General features: G+C 53.2%; 1 protein-coding gene across 1 annotated transcript; it reads left to right on the top strand.

The window, feature by feature from the left end:
- The first annotated feature begins 1,947 nt into the window (after positions 1 to 1,947).
- SLC6A6 (solute carrier family 6 member 6) lies at positions 1,948 to 13,930 on the top strand. The gene is made up of 6 exons (XM_032841675.1): positions 1,948 to 2,162; positions 5,769 to 5,906; positions 7,496 to 7,598; positions 8,178 to 8,278; positions 10,678 to 10,848; positions 13,706 to 13,930. Exons 1-6 carry the CDS (start codon positions 2,007 to 2,009, stop codon positions 13,844 to 13,846), a joined length of 810 nt encoding a protein of 269 aa, XP_032697566.1. The 5' UTR covers positions 1,948 to 2,006; the 3' UTR covers positions 13,847 to 13,930.
- Positions 13,931 to 15,108: the final 1,178 nt, after the last annotated feature.

Raw genomic sequence — 15,108 nt, 5'->3', positions numbered from 1 at the left:
TGAGGGGGAGACAATTTGCAGCTCCTTTGCATGGCTTTTTCCAGTTGAGGGCCTACAAACCATTTGCAATTGCCAGGAGCGTGGAGTGAATCTGGTGGTGGGATATTTATATCTCTCTCTCGATATATAAAATAGATCTTTTTCTGTGGACAACTAGGTATTTTTATATATGTCTACATCATCGCCCTAAGTTGTTTCCTTCCTCCTGTCCACTTCTAAGACCTTGTCATTTATTCCCCACGGTGATGTCTGAGCAGCTGACACATCAAGGGTGATGATTTTCTCTAATAAGCTTTTTAACGAGCACCATATTGAGCGAAGTGCATTTGAACCAGATCCTTATTTAGCCGAACAAAGTGCACGCGGCGCGGGCAGGGGCGCGTTCTCTGCTCGCTGAGAGGCATGCGTTGGTGTTGGGAGCGGCTGCGTTCCTTCAATGGACTTCTCTCTCTATAGTTCACCGTGCGCTTTTAGAGAAAGATGCTCAGACCCTCTCCCAGAGGCTGGCTTGACAAAGGCAAAACTGAAATACAGAAACGAGCGCGTTGAGAAAACCTCCACCAGGCCCCGGTGGGTGGCAGGGGGTGGGTGGGGGGCCCCATTTTACATCTGTCTCGCAGTCGGCTGGACAAGAATCCCCACGCACTGAAGCCTGCCTGTGGGCCAGAGCTGCCCTGTAGGGGTCCCCGAGGTACCCATGTGGCTCCTGCCAACTGGGGCTTTGGGGTTGGTACTGGCGCCCCTTCCCTTGCTTCTCACGGGATTTTCTACGGTCACAGCCTGGGGACGCCAGGTCATGGTCGGGTTTTCCTGAGTCGGCTAGACTCTTGCCGGTAGGAGGGCTTGCCCCTGCTGCCACGGTTGTGGTTGATGCCCTACGGTGTGGTCTCTGGGTCCAGTTTATTTTCAAGTTTTTGTTTTTGTTTTTGTTGTTTCCATTCTTAAGCCAGTCCTTGGGTTTCTGATGTCTGCTCTAAATATCCCGCCCTCCAGCCCTTTTTTGTCTTCACGTTTCTTGACTTTTTGAAATTATTTTTTTTAAGTTGTGGATTTTACTTTATTTTTTCAGCCCAGGCCCTTTTAGGCCTCCTTCCTTTTGCTGCTTCCTACTGCCTTTTGCGCCTGCAGGCCTCAGTTGTGGTCCCTCCTTGGCTTCTCCCCTCAGGCCCGCTGGAGACAGGAGGAGACCTTTCCCTGTGACTGGAATGTTTCCAGTCAGAAAGGTGCCCCCTGAGCTGCCGGGGCTCCCGTCTCCCACACCCTGCCTTCAGATCTGCCAGAGGCCCCTCTTTAGAAACCAGAAGCCCTTTCCTAGGGTAGCGGTCTTAGCATTTGAGAATCCGAGCACAAGAAGGCACCTTGGGGAGGCATTTCTGGGATCCTGTCCCTCACTTCCCAGGTGGGGAAACTGAGGGCCCTGCAGGGGCACATGGTGATGTAAAGAGGAGGTGGCGGAGGGTCTCCTGAGCCCCGGGCCTGGCCCCGTGCACACCTCCCTTCAGCTCTGGGCCTTGGCTCTGGCGTTGCTCAGGTGGGGTGCTCACATGCACCCCTGAGGAGATTTTGGCTCTTCTACAGTGTTTCATCCATTAACTCAGAAGTCGAAACCTCTTTGCAAACAGGGGCTTCTTCAGATAACCAGGTCTTTCTCCCTTTTGCTTCCTTCCCGCAAATGTTGGTGTGGTTGCTCTGGTGGGGTGGGGGATGGCGGGGCTCCTTTTTCAAGCCAGTAGACTGAGTTCCAGGCTCAGTCCCGTTTCCCGCCTGCAAATGACCAGTGTCTGCCAGATTCTTTGAAGCCACTGGTGCTGCTGCCTAGGAGACAGATGATAAAACGGGGCCCCACCTGAGCCCCAGTGCACCCCATCTGAAAGGGAGGCAGGCCTGGGCTCTTCCCCCCAGGCAGGAATTCAGACTTGACTCCTCCCTGCATTTGGGGTTTGGGACATCGCCTCAGTCCCGAGTATCTTTGTGTGAGCTCTGGCGCCTGGGCGGCTCGGTCACTGATGTGCCTCCCCCTCTGCCCCTCCCATTTTCTCTTCCCTCTAGGTCCTGGCCTGGCCTTCATTGCATACCCAAAAGCCGTGACCATGATGCCGCTGCCCACGTTTTGGTCCATTCTCTTTTTTATTATGCTTCTCTTGCTTGGACTGGATAGCCAGGTAAGGTACGGGTCGAGGGGACGCCCTGTGGAGGGCTGGCCCATGGGGACCGGTGTTCTGGGAAAGTCCCCTTCCCCTTCCAGCCCTCACATCAGACTTAAACCAACTGAAGCCCGCGAGGCTTCCTCTAGGACTCCGGTTGTGGGGGCTGGAGGGGCTGCCTGGGAAGAGGCCTCGGGGCAGCAGGAGGAGGACGTCTGACCCAGAGCTCGAGTGTCTGACCCCAGCCAGGGGGAAACGGACACTTGAAGTGTGTGGTTAAAGTGAAGCCCTGGATGGGAAGGAGAAGGACAAGACCACATGGTGATAATGTGTTTTCCACAGAGGGTCCCAAGGGGGGGCCGTGAGTGACGCTGCAGACAGGCAGTTCGGGGCAGGGACGATAGTTAGGGCCCAGGCCATCCCTGGTTCTCCCAGTGCAGCCAGAGCACCTACTGTTTGGTGAGGCCTAGAGCCCACGAGTTGTTCCCCACATGGGGAAACTGATCCTCCAGGGCTTAGTGAACAACTAAATACTGGGGAGCCTCGCTCAGACCTGCCCTGTCCTCTGGCCACCCAGCTTCTACCCTCCCACGGGAGGACTCCATCTATACCAGCTACCTCACACGTGGCTGTTCCCTACATGTCTTATCCCCTCCATCCCATCTGTCTGGGGCTCAGGCCTCGGGGGAATGTCAGGGAGAGCCAGCCAGAGGCCAAGTCTGGCTTTGGAGTCATAGTCGCAAACCCCCATGCTGCTGTGTGGCATTGGGCACCTTTCCTCCCCTCTCTGAGACTCGGTTTTCTCATCTGGTAAATGGACGTGATTATATCTCCACTGCCTTGTATGAAGTGTGAGGCACAGACAGAGTGAACTCCTGGATACCTTCCCATGGAGATACGTGTGTTCTCCTTGGGGTTGTCTCAAGAGGACAGTTCAGAGCACAGGCATGGCTCCAGGACGGGGGAGTTAGGATGTGCAGGGCGGGCCAGTAGTATGCCCAGACTAGAACCCTGCAAGCGGTGGGCCAGCATCTGAAAAGCAGGCCTTTTTTAGTCTCCTGGGTGGTCTGGGTCTCCGGCCACTGCCTGGGAAATCATTGGTTAGCTGGGACCACATGAGAGGTGAGGCCCGCTGCCAGGTCAGGAGAGGGCGTTACTACCCACCCCTGGGCAGCGGCCTCTGCACCGGGGCCCAGGGATGGGTCCTTGTGGACTCAGAACCAGGTAGGAGGACCATCTTAGAAGGTCAGGCAGAGGAGAGGAGGCAGTCTGCCAGCAAGGTCAAGAACAGAGCGAAGGATTTGGCAGGAAGGGGACTCAGGATTAGCAGAGAGAACAGAGTGGAAACATTCAGGAGCCTGAAAACAAAACACTTGTGCAGTTGGTGGTAGGTCTGAGCTGTAGGAACAGCGGGAGGACTCCATTAATCATGGCTCATTAATGAGTTTGGCCTTCGGAGGCCCCAAGCAAATGGCTTTTGTAACTTCTTCCAAAGCCTTTAGTGAAAAAACAAAAAAGCAAAAACAGAGGTTAATAAGTGACAAAGCATGACATCTCCATGGGCCCCCAGTGGGCCTCTTGGGCTGTGGGAGCTGCTTCCTGAGTGAGAGAGGCGGTTTATTCATTAGGTTTTCTCCTTGGGAGGCAGGGGGAGCCTGGCTGGGGATCTGCACCTCTCAGTTAGGCCTCATGGTGGCCAGCAGGCTCGGGGCATCGAGGCCAGCTCTCAAAGCCAGCCACAGTTGGGGGCGGCTGGGACCTTTTCTGCTCAGAACGCCTTCCCAAGCCAAAGCTCTGTCCCTGTAGCTGGACACAGCTGTGGCCCTGTTGAGCCCAGAAAACCAAGCCTGAGGAAAGAAGAGCTTGGTCAAAGCCATGCAGAGCTGGTTTAAGGAATGGGCTTGCCCATTAAGCTTCCCTGATCTCATTCACCCCCCTGCCACCGGCCTTACCTTGGAGATCCCCCCAAATAGCTTCCTCCCTGGAAGTGCAGAGATCCCCAGGCACCCTCAGGCAGGGGCCTCTTGCTGATGGAGTGTGACCCTTGCACGTGAAGGAAACACCCTCTCAGATGCCTAGCATCTTGGGGGAGCCCTCTTGGGCTTAGCATCCATCGTGCATTGTGTTCTTTCTCTGTGAGATGGAGGAGGGTTGTCGTGTGCCTGGAGGCAGACATTTGCACAAGAGAGCAATCAGCACAGGGCGGGAGGAGAAGGCTGGTCTATCTCCCCCGGAGCTCACTCAGCCCCTGACTTGGGTTCACAGCAATCACGCAATTGGCAGTTTTTCCTCTCGTGATTTCAGATCTTTCTCAACATCCCTGCTGAGTAGGCAAGATTCCCCTGATTGTACAGGGGAGACGACTGATGCTTGGAGAAACCGGGGTCCCATGACTGTTACGTGAGGGAGGTCTGAAGAAGCCGGTGGAGCAGGGCTGGAACATGGCCTTCTCCAGAAAGGCAGGGAACTTGGAAATGAGGGGCTTCTGCTGGTCTTGACCCTGACTCACAGTTGACACTTGCACCTTCCGGTCTTTAATTTCCCCATCTCAGAAAGGAAAGAACCTTTGTTTCGAGATTCCTTTTGAAGATGGATCTTGGAGCTGGCTCGCTGTAATTTGGTGGCAGTTTAGAGTCAAAACCCCGTTGGCTGACACATCAATCACAGAGGTCAAACCATCAGCCACTTCTCTTTGGGCCCCTTTCAAGAGCCTCTTGCTCATCTTTTCCCTGAATTCCTGGCAACAAAGAATCCTTTTTCCAGCCCCTTTCAGCCATGAAAGGGATTTGCTCCCTGTTTGTAGTCCTTGATCCTCCTGTGATACATCCCAGAGGAGTTAAGTGGTTGGATTTTTCTTGTAGGAATGCTGGGGAAACATCCTTCCCAGATGCCTCGCGCAGATGAAAGAACAGAAGGGTCAAGGTTTTAGCTTTGCAGCTTTGAAAGAAATCCGAGGCACAGGCCTGGGAGGGTGTGTTGGTTGGCAGAGAGTTTCGGTTCTAGTCACCAAAACGTAAAGTGTTTCTATGTACCCTTCAGCCCTGAAGCTTCCCCAAAGATAGAGGGAAAGGAAGAGTCCTTGCCCAGGTCAGCAGCCGCAGAAGCCCGGAACCCATCCACCGGGCATCGGTCAGACCCATAGCGATATGGGACTGCAGGACCGTTTCGTGTTGCTGTTTAAAACAGATAGCTTTCCATGTAATAATATGGATCAGTCTCCAGGTTACATTTTTAGTTGTAAAGATGGAAAGATTTAGAGAGATTCAGAATCATCCTAGCACATTACCCAAGGAGAGGCCTCTTCAAATGGGCTTCTTCCCCTTTGGGAGTGCAGGGTTGGGTTCCTGGGTGGGGGGGTGGGCACAGTGAGCACTTGGCTCGCACAGGTGGGCACTGGGATTTTTCGATGGATCCGCAGTCCCCGTGGAGCTAAAACCACTGTGTGAATGTTGGGGAGGGTGGGACCAGCAGGCGGGACTCCCCAGGCAGAGCCCACCAGATCAGGTTACTACATTTGGACTTGACCCCCCAACCTCCAGGCTACTCTGTGTGTGCTGGGGACTCTCCTGAGCAGAGGGGATGTGCTGGGCACCCGGGGCTCAACCACTGTCTTCTCTTCTGCAGTTTGTTGAAGTCGAAGGACAGGTCACGTCCTTGGTCGATCTTTACCCATCCTTCCTAAGGAAGGGTTTCCGTCGGGAAATCTTCATCGCCTTCGTGTGCAGCATCAGCTACTTGCTGGGGCTGGCGATGGTGACGGAGGTAGGTGGCTTTCTCACCTGGCACAAGGGACCTCCTCACTGTGGGGCTCTTGGTGACCTACATGCACTTCAAAGACCAGGTCAGGGCTGGACTGACGCCTGTCTGTGGAGGCAGTGGCTGGGTGGGAGCTTGGGGACAGAGGATCTCCTGGCCCCACCCGGCTCAGGGATCCCACCCTGCCGGCGGGAGCGGGGTGTGGGGGGGTGGACCTTGGCCTACTTTGTGGGCAGCAGGAGGCAGCTCAGGATCTAGCAATTGACCCAAACTCCCTAGCTCTTTCTCTTATTTCCATGGCAACACCATGCCCACCCCCTACCCTCTGTCCCTCCCTCCTTCCTTCCCTCCCTCACACCCAGGAGGCCTGGGGGAGGGGTACTTGAGGTGAAATCTATTTTAATAGCAGCTCTTTTCATCCATGACTGTGCAGTGGCCCTTCTCAGGGCTGGAGGGAGGTGGAGATGTTAGGGGGTGGTAAATGCAGTCCTGGTAAAAACTTCGGGCAGTGCCCGGGCCTATCTGGGTGACTGGGAGGGTGCTCTGTGCAGAGGGTGGGCCCGGGCCACGAGGAGGATCCATCCAAATGGGAAAAAAAAAGCCGCATGGAAGGAGGCAGGGAGTGTCCAAGGCAATAGCGGATCACCTAAGAAGAGGCAGGCCAGAAAGATTCTTGTGCTAAATAACAGAAGCATGGAGGCCTGGCCTAGCCGGCTGGCCCACACACCCTTCCTACGAACCTCCCCACAGTCTCCAGCAAATCATGCATTTGCCCCATAACTCAATTTGGGTTTCACATCACCACTTTTTCCTACCTGAAATACAAATAATTTTTTTCTAAAAGTGCCTTTAAGGAAAATACACACACACACACACACACACACACACACACACACACGCCAAAAGCAGATCACAGGTCACACTGAGCAGCTGGACATCACCAAAGTATTCTTTGCTGGCCTCTGTTTTCAGCACCTTCTTTTGGAAGCAGGCTTTAGGAAACCTGTCATTTTTGCAAAGGAAAACGTGTTTTGGTTCTGTGTGTGTGTATGTGTGTATTTTAAAGATTTTAACTTCATTAAGGAAAGTGTGGGGCTCGAACTTCTAACCCTGAAATCAAAAGTCACATATTCTTCCAACTGAGCCAGCCGGGTGCCCCTGAGAGAGAGAGAGAGTGTTGTTTGTTTGTTTTTTTAATAAGTAATTTTCTTTCCTTTTTTTTTTTTTTTTAAGATTTTATTTATTTATTTGACACCGAGATCGCAGGTAGGCAGAGAGGCAGGCAGAGGGAGAAACAGGCTCCCTGCTGATCAGAGAGCCCGATGTGGGGCTCAGTCCCAGGACCCTGAGATCATGACCTTAGCTGAAGGCAGAGGCTTAACTCAGCCAGCCGGGCACCCCTGAATATGTGTTTTTAATTAAACTTGTCAAACATGAAGTTGAGCATCTTTGTACATATGTATCTGGTCATTGTGGTCTGTTCCCATTTTTCTCTTGGGTTTTTTATTTCTTAATGATATGCCAAAGCTCTTTATATATTAAGAGAGTTGGATACCAAGTAGCAAAACAACATTCTCTGGTTCTTTTCTTCACAGGGTGGCATGTATGTGTTTCAACTCTTTGACTACTATGCAGCTAGCGGTGTATGCCTTCTGTGGGTTGCATTCTTTGAATGTTTTGTTATTGCCTGGATATATGGTGAGTACAGATTGCTGTGTATCCTTTCTCAAGTCTCTGCTTTGGGTCTCTGTATTTAGAAGCTTCCAAAACAGAGACTTCTCAGGGGAATTCATTTGGAGTTGAACAGGAAGGCCCTGTCTGGACCTTTCCCCTCCAGGCTGCCCCTTCCCTGCAGAAATAATACCATTGTAACCGCGTATGTATTCTCCCCATGCCGGAGATGCAGGCTGTGACTGTATGTTTTGACAAGCACAGAATTTGGCTGAGCAAGGGTCTCCCTGTGATTCATTGCTCTGGGATCCAGGCGTGGTCCACTTCAACCCTCTTGAGACCTTGGATTGGCCACACCAAGATTGGGGTTTGTCTAAGTTTTCCTGAAAAATAGAGGATGCCCAGTTACATTTGAATTTCAGATAATTTTGTATAAACGTCTGTCTGCCACTCTTGGATCTTCTTGGCATCGAGTAGCAGAGACCTAGAGCAGACCCCAGGAACTCCCCTTCCCCCCACCCGCAATGGCCCTTGAGCCCCTGCTGTGCAATTCAGATGCTAGTATTGGACTTGGTGTCACCATCTGTCTACCTCTGTCTCTCCTAGGCAGCGATAACCTTTATGACGGTATTGAGGATATGATTGGCTATCGGCCTGGTCCCTGGATGAAGTACAGCTGGGCCGTGGTCACTCCAGTTCTCTGTGTTGTGAGTTCTGCCCTGCCCGGCTGTGGGTGCTAGCCTTTTCTCCTTGGGGCTTGACGTTCTCACATGCTAACCCATCTTAGCACCTGCTAAGTGCTGGCCTAGAGCAAGCCCGGCGATGCCTCTGCCTGGGAGAGGTGGGGCCGTAGGCTGCTCCCAAAAGTTACGCTGAGATGAGTTTTGAAGGATAATTAAGACCTGGTGAGGAAGAGAAGAAAGGAAGGGCATTCCTGGCAGAGGAACCAGCACATGCAAAGGCAAGGCATTCTGAAGGAGGAAGGTGTATGGGCTCGTGTTGAGAAATTCAGGGGGTCCACAACAGAGCACATAACCTTTGCCCAAGCCCTTCTGGAACTCATTGAGCACAGTTTGGGTCACTGATAAGTCGAGGGGCCTTTGGGGGTATCAAATGGGGTCAGGTCATAGATGTTGAAAATGGGGTATTTCCACAGTGGGGTGGGGGTCAGAGGCAGTCCCAGCAGAGAGATGCTGTGGACTGTCCCAAGAACAAGGAAGCTTTGTAATGGCCCTGGACCCAAAGGCGGTGATAATGCTGCATTCCTCTTTGCACCAGGGTTCTGTTGCCCACCGTCTTGGAATGTAGCTTTGAGCTTTTGCAGGCACCCCACTTCAAACTCCCACTCAGGCTCTGGCCAAAGAGATGACTGCTTCCCAGTCATTATTTGAAACTAGTCGGGAGCTTTGGAGCGAACCTCAGGGGAAGACATCTCCCACGCCATTCTTGGCTCATACCATGGGGAGTGCAAATGGCAGAAATGGTCCTTGCATTTAGGAGCTAGGTGCTGAGAGGTGAATGGATCCTCTTCTCAGTGACCCCACTCCCAGGCCAGAATAAATCCACACTGCCCTTAACTCACCATGTGGAACCTTAAGCAAGTCCCTTACCTCTCAGGGCCCCAGTTTACCATGTCATAAAGCAAGGACTCTGCAGTGGGAGGTGAGTGGCTGCTGTGGTCTTTTCATCTGAGGTGTGTATCCTCCCCACAAAATTCAGGAAACGGTAGCAGCTAGGAGCCACAATAGGCGAGTTACTGATATAGATGAGTTTAGTTGGGTTCAAAGCCTGTGTTCTTATCCTCACTTGACATTGATTTGTGAGAAACTTCTCTCAACCACTCTGACCATCAGTTTCTTCTCTTTTCCTCCCCAAGGAGTTGGATAGATCAGAAGTAGCCTGCATTCCCAGGTAGTAGGATAAGGTCACCCTGGTGGAAAGAGGAATATGAATGGGCAGGTACCAAGCTTCCTGGTGCTGGGAGAGCCTAGAGCAGCCCTCTTCTGACCCTCTTCCTTGTCTAACCTACACCTTACCCTTAGGGACAGGAACAACAGGGCCAGGCATATAGTAGAGGCCTAGTGGAAGACATCTGCAGCCTAATGCTCTCCCTTCCCGCCTCGCTAATTCTGATTTCTCTAGATTGTTTTCCCGTTAACCCATAGATACTACATACTAGTATCTAACCCATAGATAATAGATACTAGTAAAGATTTAAGTCGTGTTAACACTGTGGGTAACTCTAAGACAGCCCTGGGTTATGCACTGAGATGCTGGAATTCTGACAAGAAGCAGAAGTCCTGGGCCTTCCCAGCCAGCCTTATGTGCTCTTGTCAGGGAAATGTGGACTTGGCACAGGCTTTTGGGCTCAGAGCTCACTGTACCCTACCATTCATGGATGTTGATGGCCATTGGCCTTTGGCATGGGCTTGGGGCTCGACACCCAACTAGGCAAGGCCCAGATCCCCACCTGGTCGTAGGAGGCTAGGTCTGGAGGTCAGGTATGGAGATGGGTGGGTGGTGGCAGGGGAGGGGAGGAAAGACTTAACAGCCACGCAGCTAGCATTTATTGTGTGCCTAGAGCTGCCCCAGGTGTAAGAGAAGAAGACTGACTCAGTTGGGTGGGGGAGTGTGCGCTGAAGAGGTAATAACCACATCCTTCCTGGGAAGGGAGAGAGTGGACCAACCTGACTACTTCTGGGCAGGGCCTCGGCAAGTAAGGCAGGACCACGAGAACTAAATTAGGATGAGAAGAGGACAGGTGAAGGGATCCAGTCAGAGAACAGCCTGTTCTAAGGCACTGGCTTAAGGAGCTGGAAGGATTTCACGGTAGCTGGAGTATGGATATGGGAGGAAGGGGTAGTGGGTAGGTAAGGGGTAAAGGGGCATGGCTTTTGGCTGATGTTGCTGGCCAGGCTGAGGAGTTTGGACAGCATCCTGAAGGCACTGGGAAGTCACAGAAGGGTCCTGAGCAGGGAAGCGACTTGATCAGATTTGCCCTGGATGGGGATGGGGGGAGGGTCCTCAGCAGAGTAGAAAAGGGTGAGAGGTGGTCTCCGAAGCTCTCTGCCCCCGGATCCCTCCTGACTGTGCTATCTCTCCACAGGGATGTTTCATCTTCTCTCTCGTCAAGTACATCCCCTTGACCTACAACAAAGTCTATGTGTACCCCACCTGGGCCATCGGGCTAGGCTGGAGTCTGGCCCTGTCCTCCATGATGTGTGTCCCCTTGGTCATGGTCATCCGCCTCTGCCAGACGGAAGGGCCATTTCTTGTGGTGAGCCCCAAGGGCCGAGGCTGGATGTGGGGGGTGCGGGAGGGCAGGGTGGTTGGGAAGGTGAAAGCCAGCTACTGGCTGTTGGCTGTCTGTTTGCTGTGTGACCTTGGGCACACTGCTGCCCTCTCTGGGTCCTGCACCCCTTGCCTGCCCCATGGAGCGATTGAGATTGTGGGCAGGCCTGTGGGGGAACGGGACAAAGAACAGTTCATGGGGACAGAGGCTCTGCAGTGATGTTCGGAGCAGGGCTGTGGGCAGGAGGAGGAATTTGTCAGGCAGAGAATGAGATGTGGAAGGCCGCGATGCCATGTAATAGCCTTTGGCCATAGTGACGTGTTCTGGGGGTGGTGGTGGGCGATGGCGCTGGACAGGTGACCATGGGTTTGCATGCCAAACTCGGAGCTAAGGCTTCATCCTAGGGCCATGTTACTAAAGCCGTAATGGGAGACAAGAAGCCAGGAAGGAACCTCCACCCAGAGGCCTTCTCTTACCCTGAAGCCAAGTTTTGAATAAGCCCAACTCATGCTCGTGTTCCCTTCCTCACATCTGTGGCCCTGTCTGCTGCCAGAGACAGAGCCTCAGGCCCCCAGGTCCCTGTGCCTGCCAGACTCTCACCCGGAGGCCCCCTCGTTACCACCAACCCCTCAGAAATGTCTCCCAACAATACTGCAGATTCCAGGCTATGGCAAAAGCTGGGGCTCTTTCCAAGAAATCCTTTTCTTAGAATCTCCGTTAACGTTTGGGTTTGGGCCAGCTCCAAGACTACACTGTTTTGTTCTGGGCTGTTTTTATTGTTATTCTCTTAAAAATCTGGAGCCAGGATGTCCTGGGGCCCTGGCTCCCCCTTGGGCTGGGCCAGTTTCCTTGTGGGCAGGGGAATGGCCTGGAGGTGGTGGTGGGGAGAGAGGGGTGGCCCCGGGCAGACAGCAGCTGCCTGCCCTAGACAGAGGAAGTAGGCGGGGGTGTGCCTGGGAGGAAAACAGGCCGTGAAGCTGGGGTCTGTCTGAGCCAGGATAGCCCTGGGGCCCTTGGGGGGTTCCTGCAGCATCCACCCGTTGTAATTTCTCAGAGGACACAGGAAAGGACCGCAGTGTTCAGCCAGAATACTGGTAGGCCCTGTGATTTGTTAAAATCCTGAACTATTGGGTCTGGGGAATGGCCCTGAGCCCTCCACTCGGTGGAAATTTCCAGAATGTCCCTACTATCCAGAAACTAGAGAGGTGATGGGGCACAGCGGAGGGTCTTGGATGTCTGTTCTGATTGATCAGTTCCCGCAGCAGTCACATTATTTCAACCGTGGGGTGATGTGGGGGACGGACACCTGACGCTAATTTGTGTCCCTTCAAAGCCTAGTTCTAAAATAGTGTTCCATCCCAAGTTTAGAGGTTTGATGAGAGTGGGGTTTGTGCAGGGGAAGGAGGAGGGTGTGGGTGAGGCCGCCACCCAAACTTGCATCTACAAACCAGGTGGACAACCCAAGCCCCCTGCCCTAAAGGCCTAGGAGCCACCATCAGTCTGTTTGCGATGGGCCACTCGACATGTCTCCCGTCTGTGCTTCCAGCCGTGAGCGTCTCTCTGGGCTGGGTGTGCAAACCCAGAGCTCTGTCCTGGGATGACTCCAGCTCCATCTGCTTCTTGTCCCGTCTTCTGGGCATGCACCTGTGCAGAGAGGCGGTGTGATGGAAGGGAGCCGAACTGGCTCTCTGGCTGCCCTTTCCATCCTTTGCCCTTTTTCTGGGGCCTCCAGGCCGGTTCCCCCAGGATCGGCAGGGAACCCAGGCGAGGGAAGCCCTCAGGCAGGGCTGGGAGGGCCCTGGAGAAGGTGATTCCAGAGCTGCAGCAGACAGCCAGGCCTCCACTGTGGCCTGTTGTTATGAAGAGGGAATGTGTGACCCTGGGCTTTCCAGATCTTGCAAGTTTTTAAGAGCAGATGGCAATCTGGATTTTCCAAGTGAGATAACAGTAGCTTTTAATAAGTAGCTTAAAAAATGGTAATATACTTAAATGGAATGTAAACGCCTAGTAGGAAGTAAGGCGGCTCCTTCTTCACAACTGCTTCCAGCTGAGTCTCTGAATGGACACTTGGCCGGGAGGGGAGCTGGGAGTCAGGAGCCCTGAGTTCCAGTCCTGATTCCACTGTTAGCTTCCTGGGATATGTATCCTGGGAAGGTCTTGGCCTCCCTGAGTCCATGATCCGGCAATGAGCCAGGGAGGACAACTCACCATGCCCAGAAGTGGTGGGATGATTGTCACACAGTCCGATCTCTGGCTCCTTCCTCTTTGTCAGAAGATGCAGCTCTGACATGGGCAGTGGTCTCCCAGCTCCCAGTAGGGAGAACCGGGTACCCACGAGGGTGGCGGCGGGGCAGAGGACCCTAGTGAAGGAAGGCGGGAAATGGAGTTGGCAGGCGGCCAAGGAGTTTAGAGTTTCTCCTTGGGGAAGGTGGGAGCCATATGAGAGGCTCAACACAGCTCTCCAGCCTCTGGCCTACGAATGGCAGAAACTCAGGCTGCCTTGCAAGTCCGAGAAGTCAGGGGATGGGAATTACAAGGAGGCATATTTCAACTTCATGGGAGAAAGAAGTCAGAGCTGGGAGGTGTGAGTTCCCTGTCCCTGAGGTGTACAAGCAGGGGGTTGGCCAAGGAAACTGCTGACAGGAATTCTGCCCTGATCCAAGGCCCGGAGGGACCTGAGAAGCACCTTAGTTCAACTCCTTCATTTGCCGGTGTTGTGGGGGGTCTACTAGTTTGTCCAAGGCCAAACAACCCACAGGTGGGACTCAGAGGCGGGAAGGGGCAGACAGGGGAAGCCGGCTGCCTGACTTACCTCTCTGCTTCTGTCTCCTTCCTTCTCCAGAGACTCAAGTACCTGCTGACCCCAAGGGAACCCAACCGCTGGGCCGTGGAGCGCGAGGGGGCTACGCCCTACAGCTCCCGCCTGGCCGTGAATGGCGCTCTCATGAAGCCCACCCACATCATAGTAGAGACCATGATGTGAGCTGTTGGGCGGCCGGGCTGCTTCCCTGCTGTTTACTAACATTAGATTCTCATAGGACCAGGTTTACAGAGCTTTCTATTTGCACTAGGATTGTTTTTTTTAATTGTCACAGAAAATGTTACCCTGTGTGTGTGTGTGTGTGTGTGTGTGCGCGTGCGCGCGTGTGCATATGGGTGTGGGTGTGGTATTGTGCGTGTGCGTATTTTTGTTTTGATTTGGAGATATTTTGTACAAAAAGAAAACCCACCGGCAGATGTCCGGGGCGAGGCAGAGCTTTCATACTGAATTAGATGTATTTTATGGGAACTTGGTAAATTTTTCTTTGTATTTTTTTTTAAACATATATATACATTTAGAGATTGTCACACTCTTTTACCACTTGAATGGATCTTCTTGCCAGCAATAGATCTCGTTTTCAAAAGCAATTCTTTGGTGCTTGCGTAGCTGGCAGAAAGTTCTGCCCCCAAAAACACAGGGTGGAATTTTCCTGGACAGTAGCCCCATTTTTAAAGGTGTAGTACCTTCCCAACCTGGTTCAAATAGAAGCATACAGCTAGGGAAGGGGAGGCTCCTTGAGCTGGCCAGACCCAGAGGGGCTGGAGGAAGAAGGGCCACGAGAAGATGCTTCATTACACTTGTCCTGGCAAGGAAGAGAGATGCTAAAATAATGAATCAACCCCTCAGATGAAGGGACTAACTTAAAGCAGACAGACGGGGCCACACAGAGAGATTCTCTAGAAACCGTTGCACCAGGAGCAAAATCCCACCTAATACTTTTGAAATCGAGGGTGGATAATCAGAAGGATTGTCGGAGGGAGTGTCAGGACCATTTGTCCAGTGGGGAGCGGCAGGAGCCCCCAGGAGGGCTGGTGAGGCTGGCGTCCGGACATTCAGGAGCCTTCAGGAGGCTGACCGCTCGGCTGCTGCCCAGAGCATCCTGGTAGAGGTCTGAGACCAGCCCAGCAAGAGCCAGCGGTCTTGGGGCTCCAGACCTCACACTGATGGGTCTGTTGCATTTTAATGGGGTTCTGTCAGGTCCTGGCTGTTCTCCAGCTGACCTCTCTCGCAGCTGCGTGTAGGAGAGAAGCACGATGTATTCGGTGAGGGACGAGGGGTGAGCCAGTGGACCAAAGGGTGTGGGCCCAGGCATTCAGAGAGGCCTGGTGTCAGGGAGGGCTGCTTTTCTTTCCTTATCTCTCCCCCTTCAGCTCTGTCCTCATCTCCCAGAGGCTGGGAGACTCCTGACAAGCTCCCCACCCAGG

The sequence above is a fragment of the Lontra canadensis genome, unplaced genomic scaffold (genome assembly GCF_010015895.1).
Source record: "Lontra canadensis isolate GAN:19392208 unplaced genomic scaffold, GSC_riverotter_1.0 scaffold124, whole genome shotgun sequence".
Lineage (NCBI taxonomy): Eukaryota > Metazoa > Chordata > Mammalia > Carnivora > Mustelidae > Lontra > Lontra canadensis.
Note: the sequence above shows the minus strand (reverse complement) of the source record. Positions and strands in the feature narration are given on the sequence as shown.

Excerpts from the sequence above, each read along its gene's own strand:
- SLC6A6 (XM_032841675.1), top strand. The coding sequence starts at position 2,007 with ATGTGCCTCCCCCTCTGCCCCTCCCATTTTCTCTTCCCTCTAGGTCCT. Across the intron at positions 5,907-7,495 it reads GGCTGGCGATGGTGACGGAG|GGTGGCATGTATGTGTTTCA; the intron begins GTAGGTGGCTTT and ends TTTTCTTCACAG. Across the intron at positions 10,849-13,705 it reads CGGAAGGGCCATTTCTTGTG|AGACTCAAGTACCTGCTGAC; the intron begins GTGAGCCCCAAG and ends TTCCTTCTCCAG.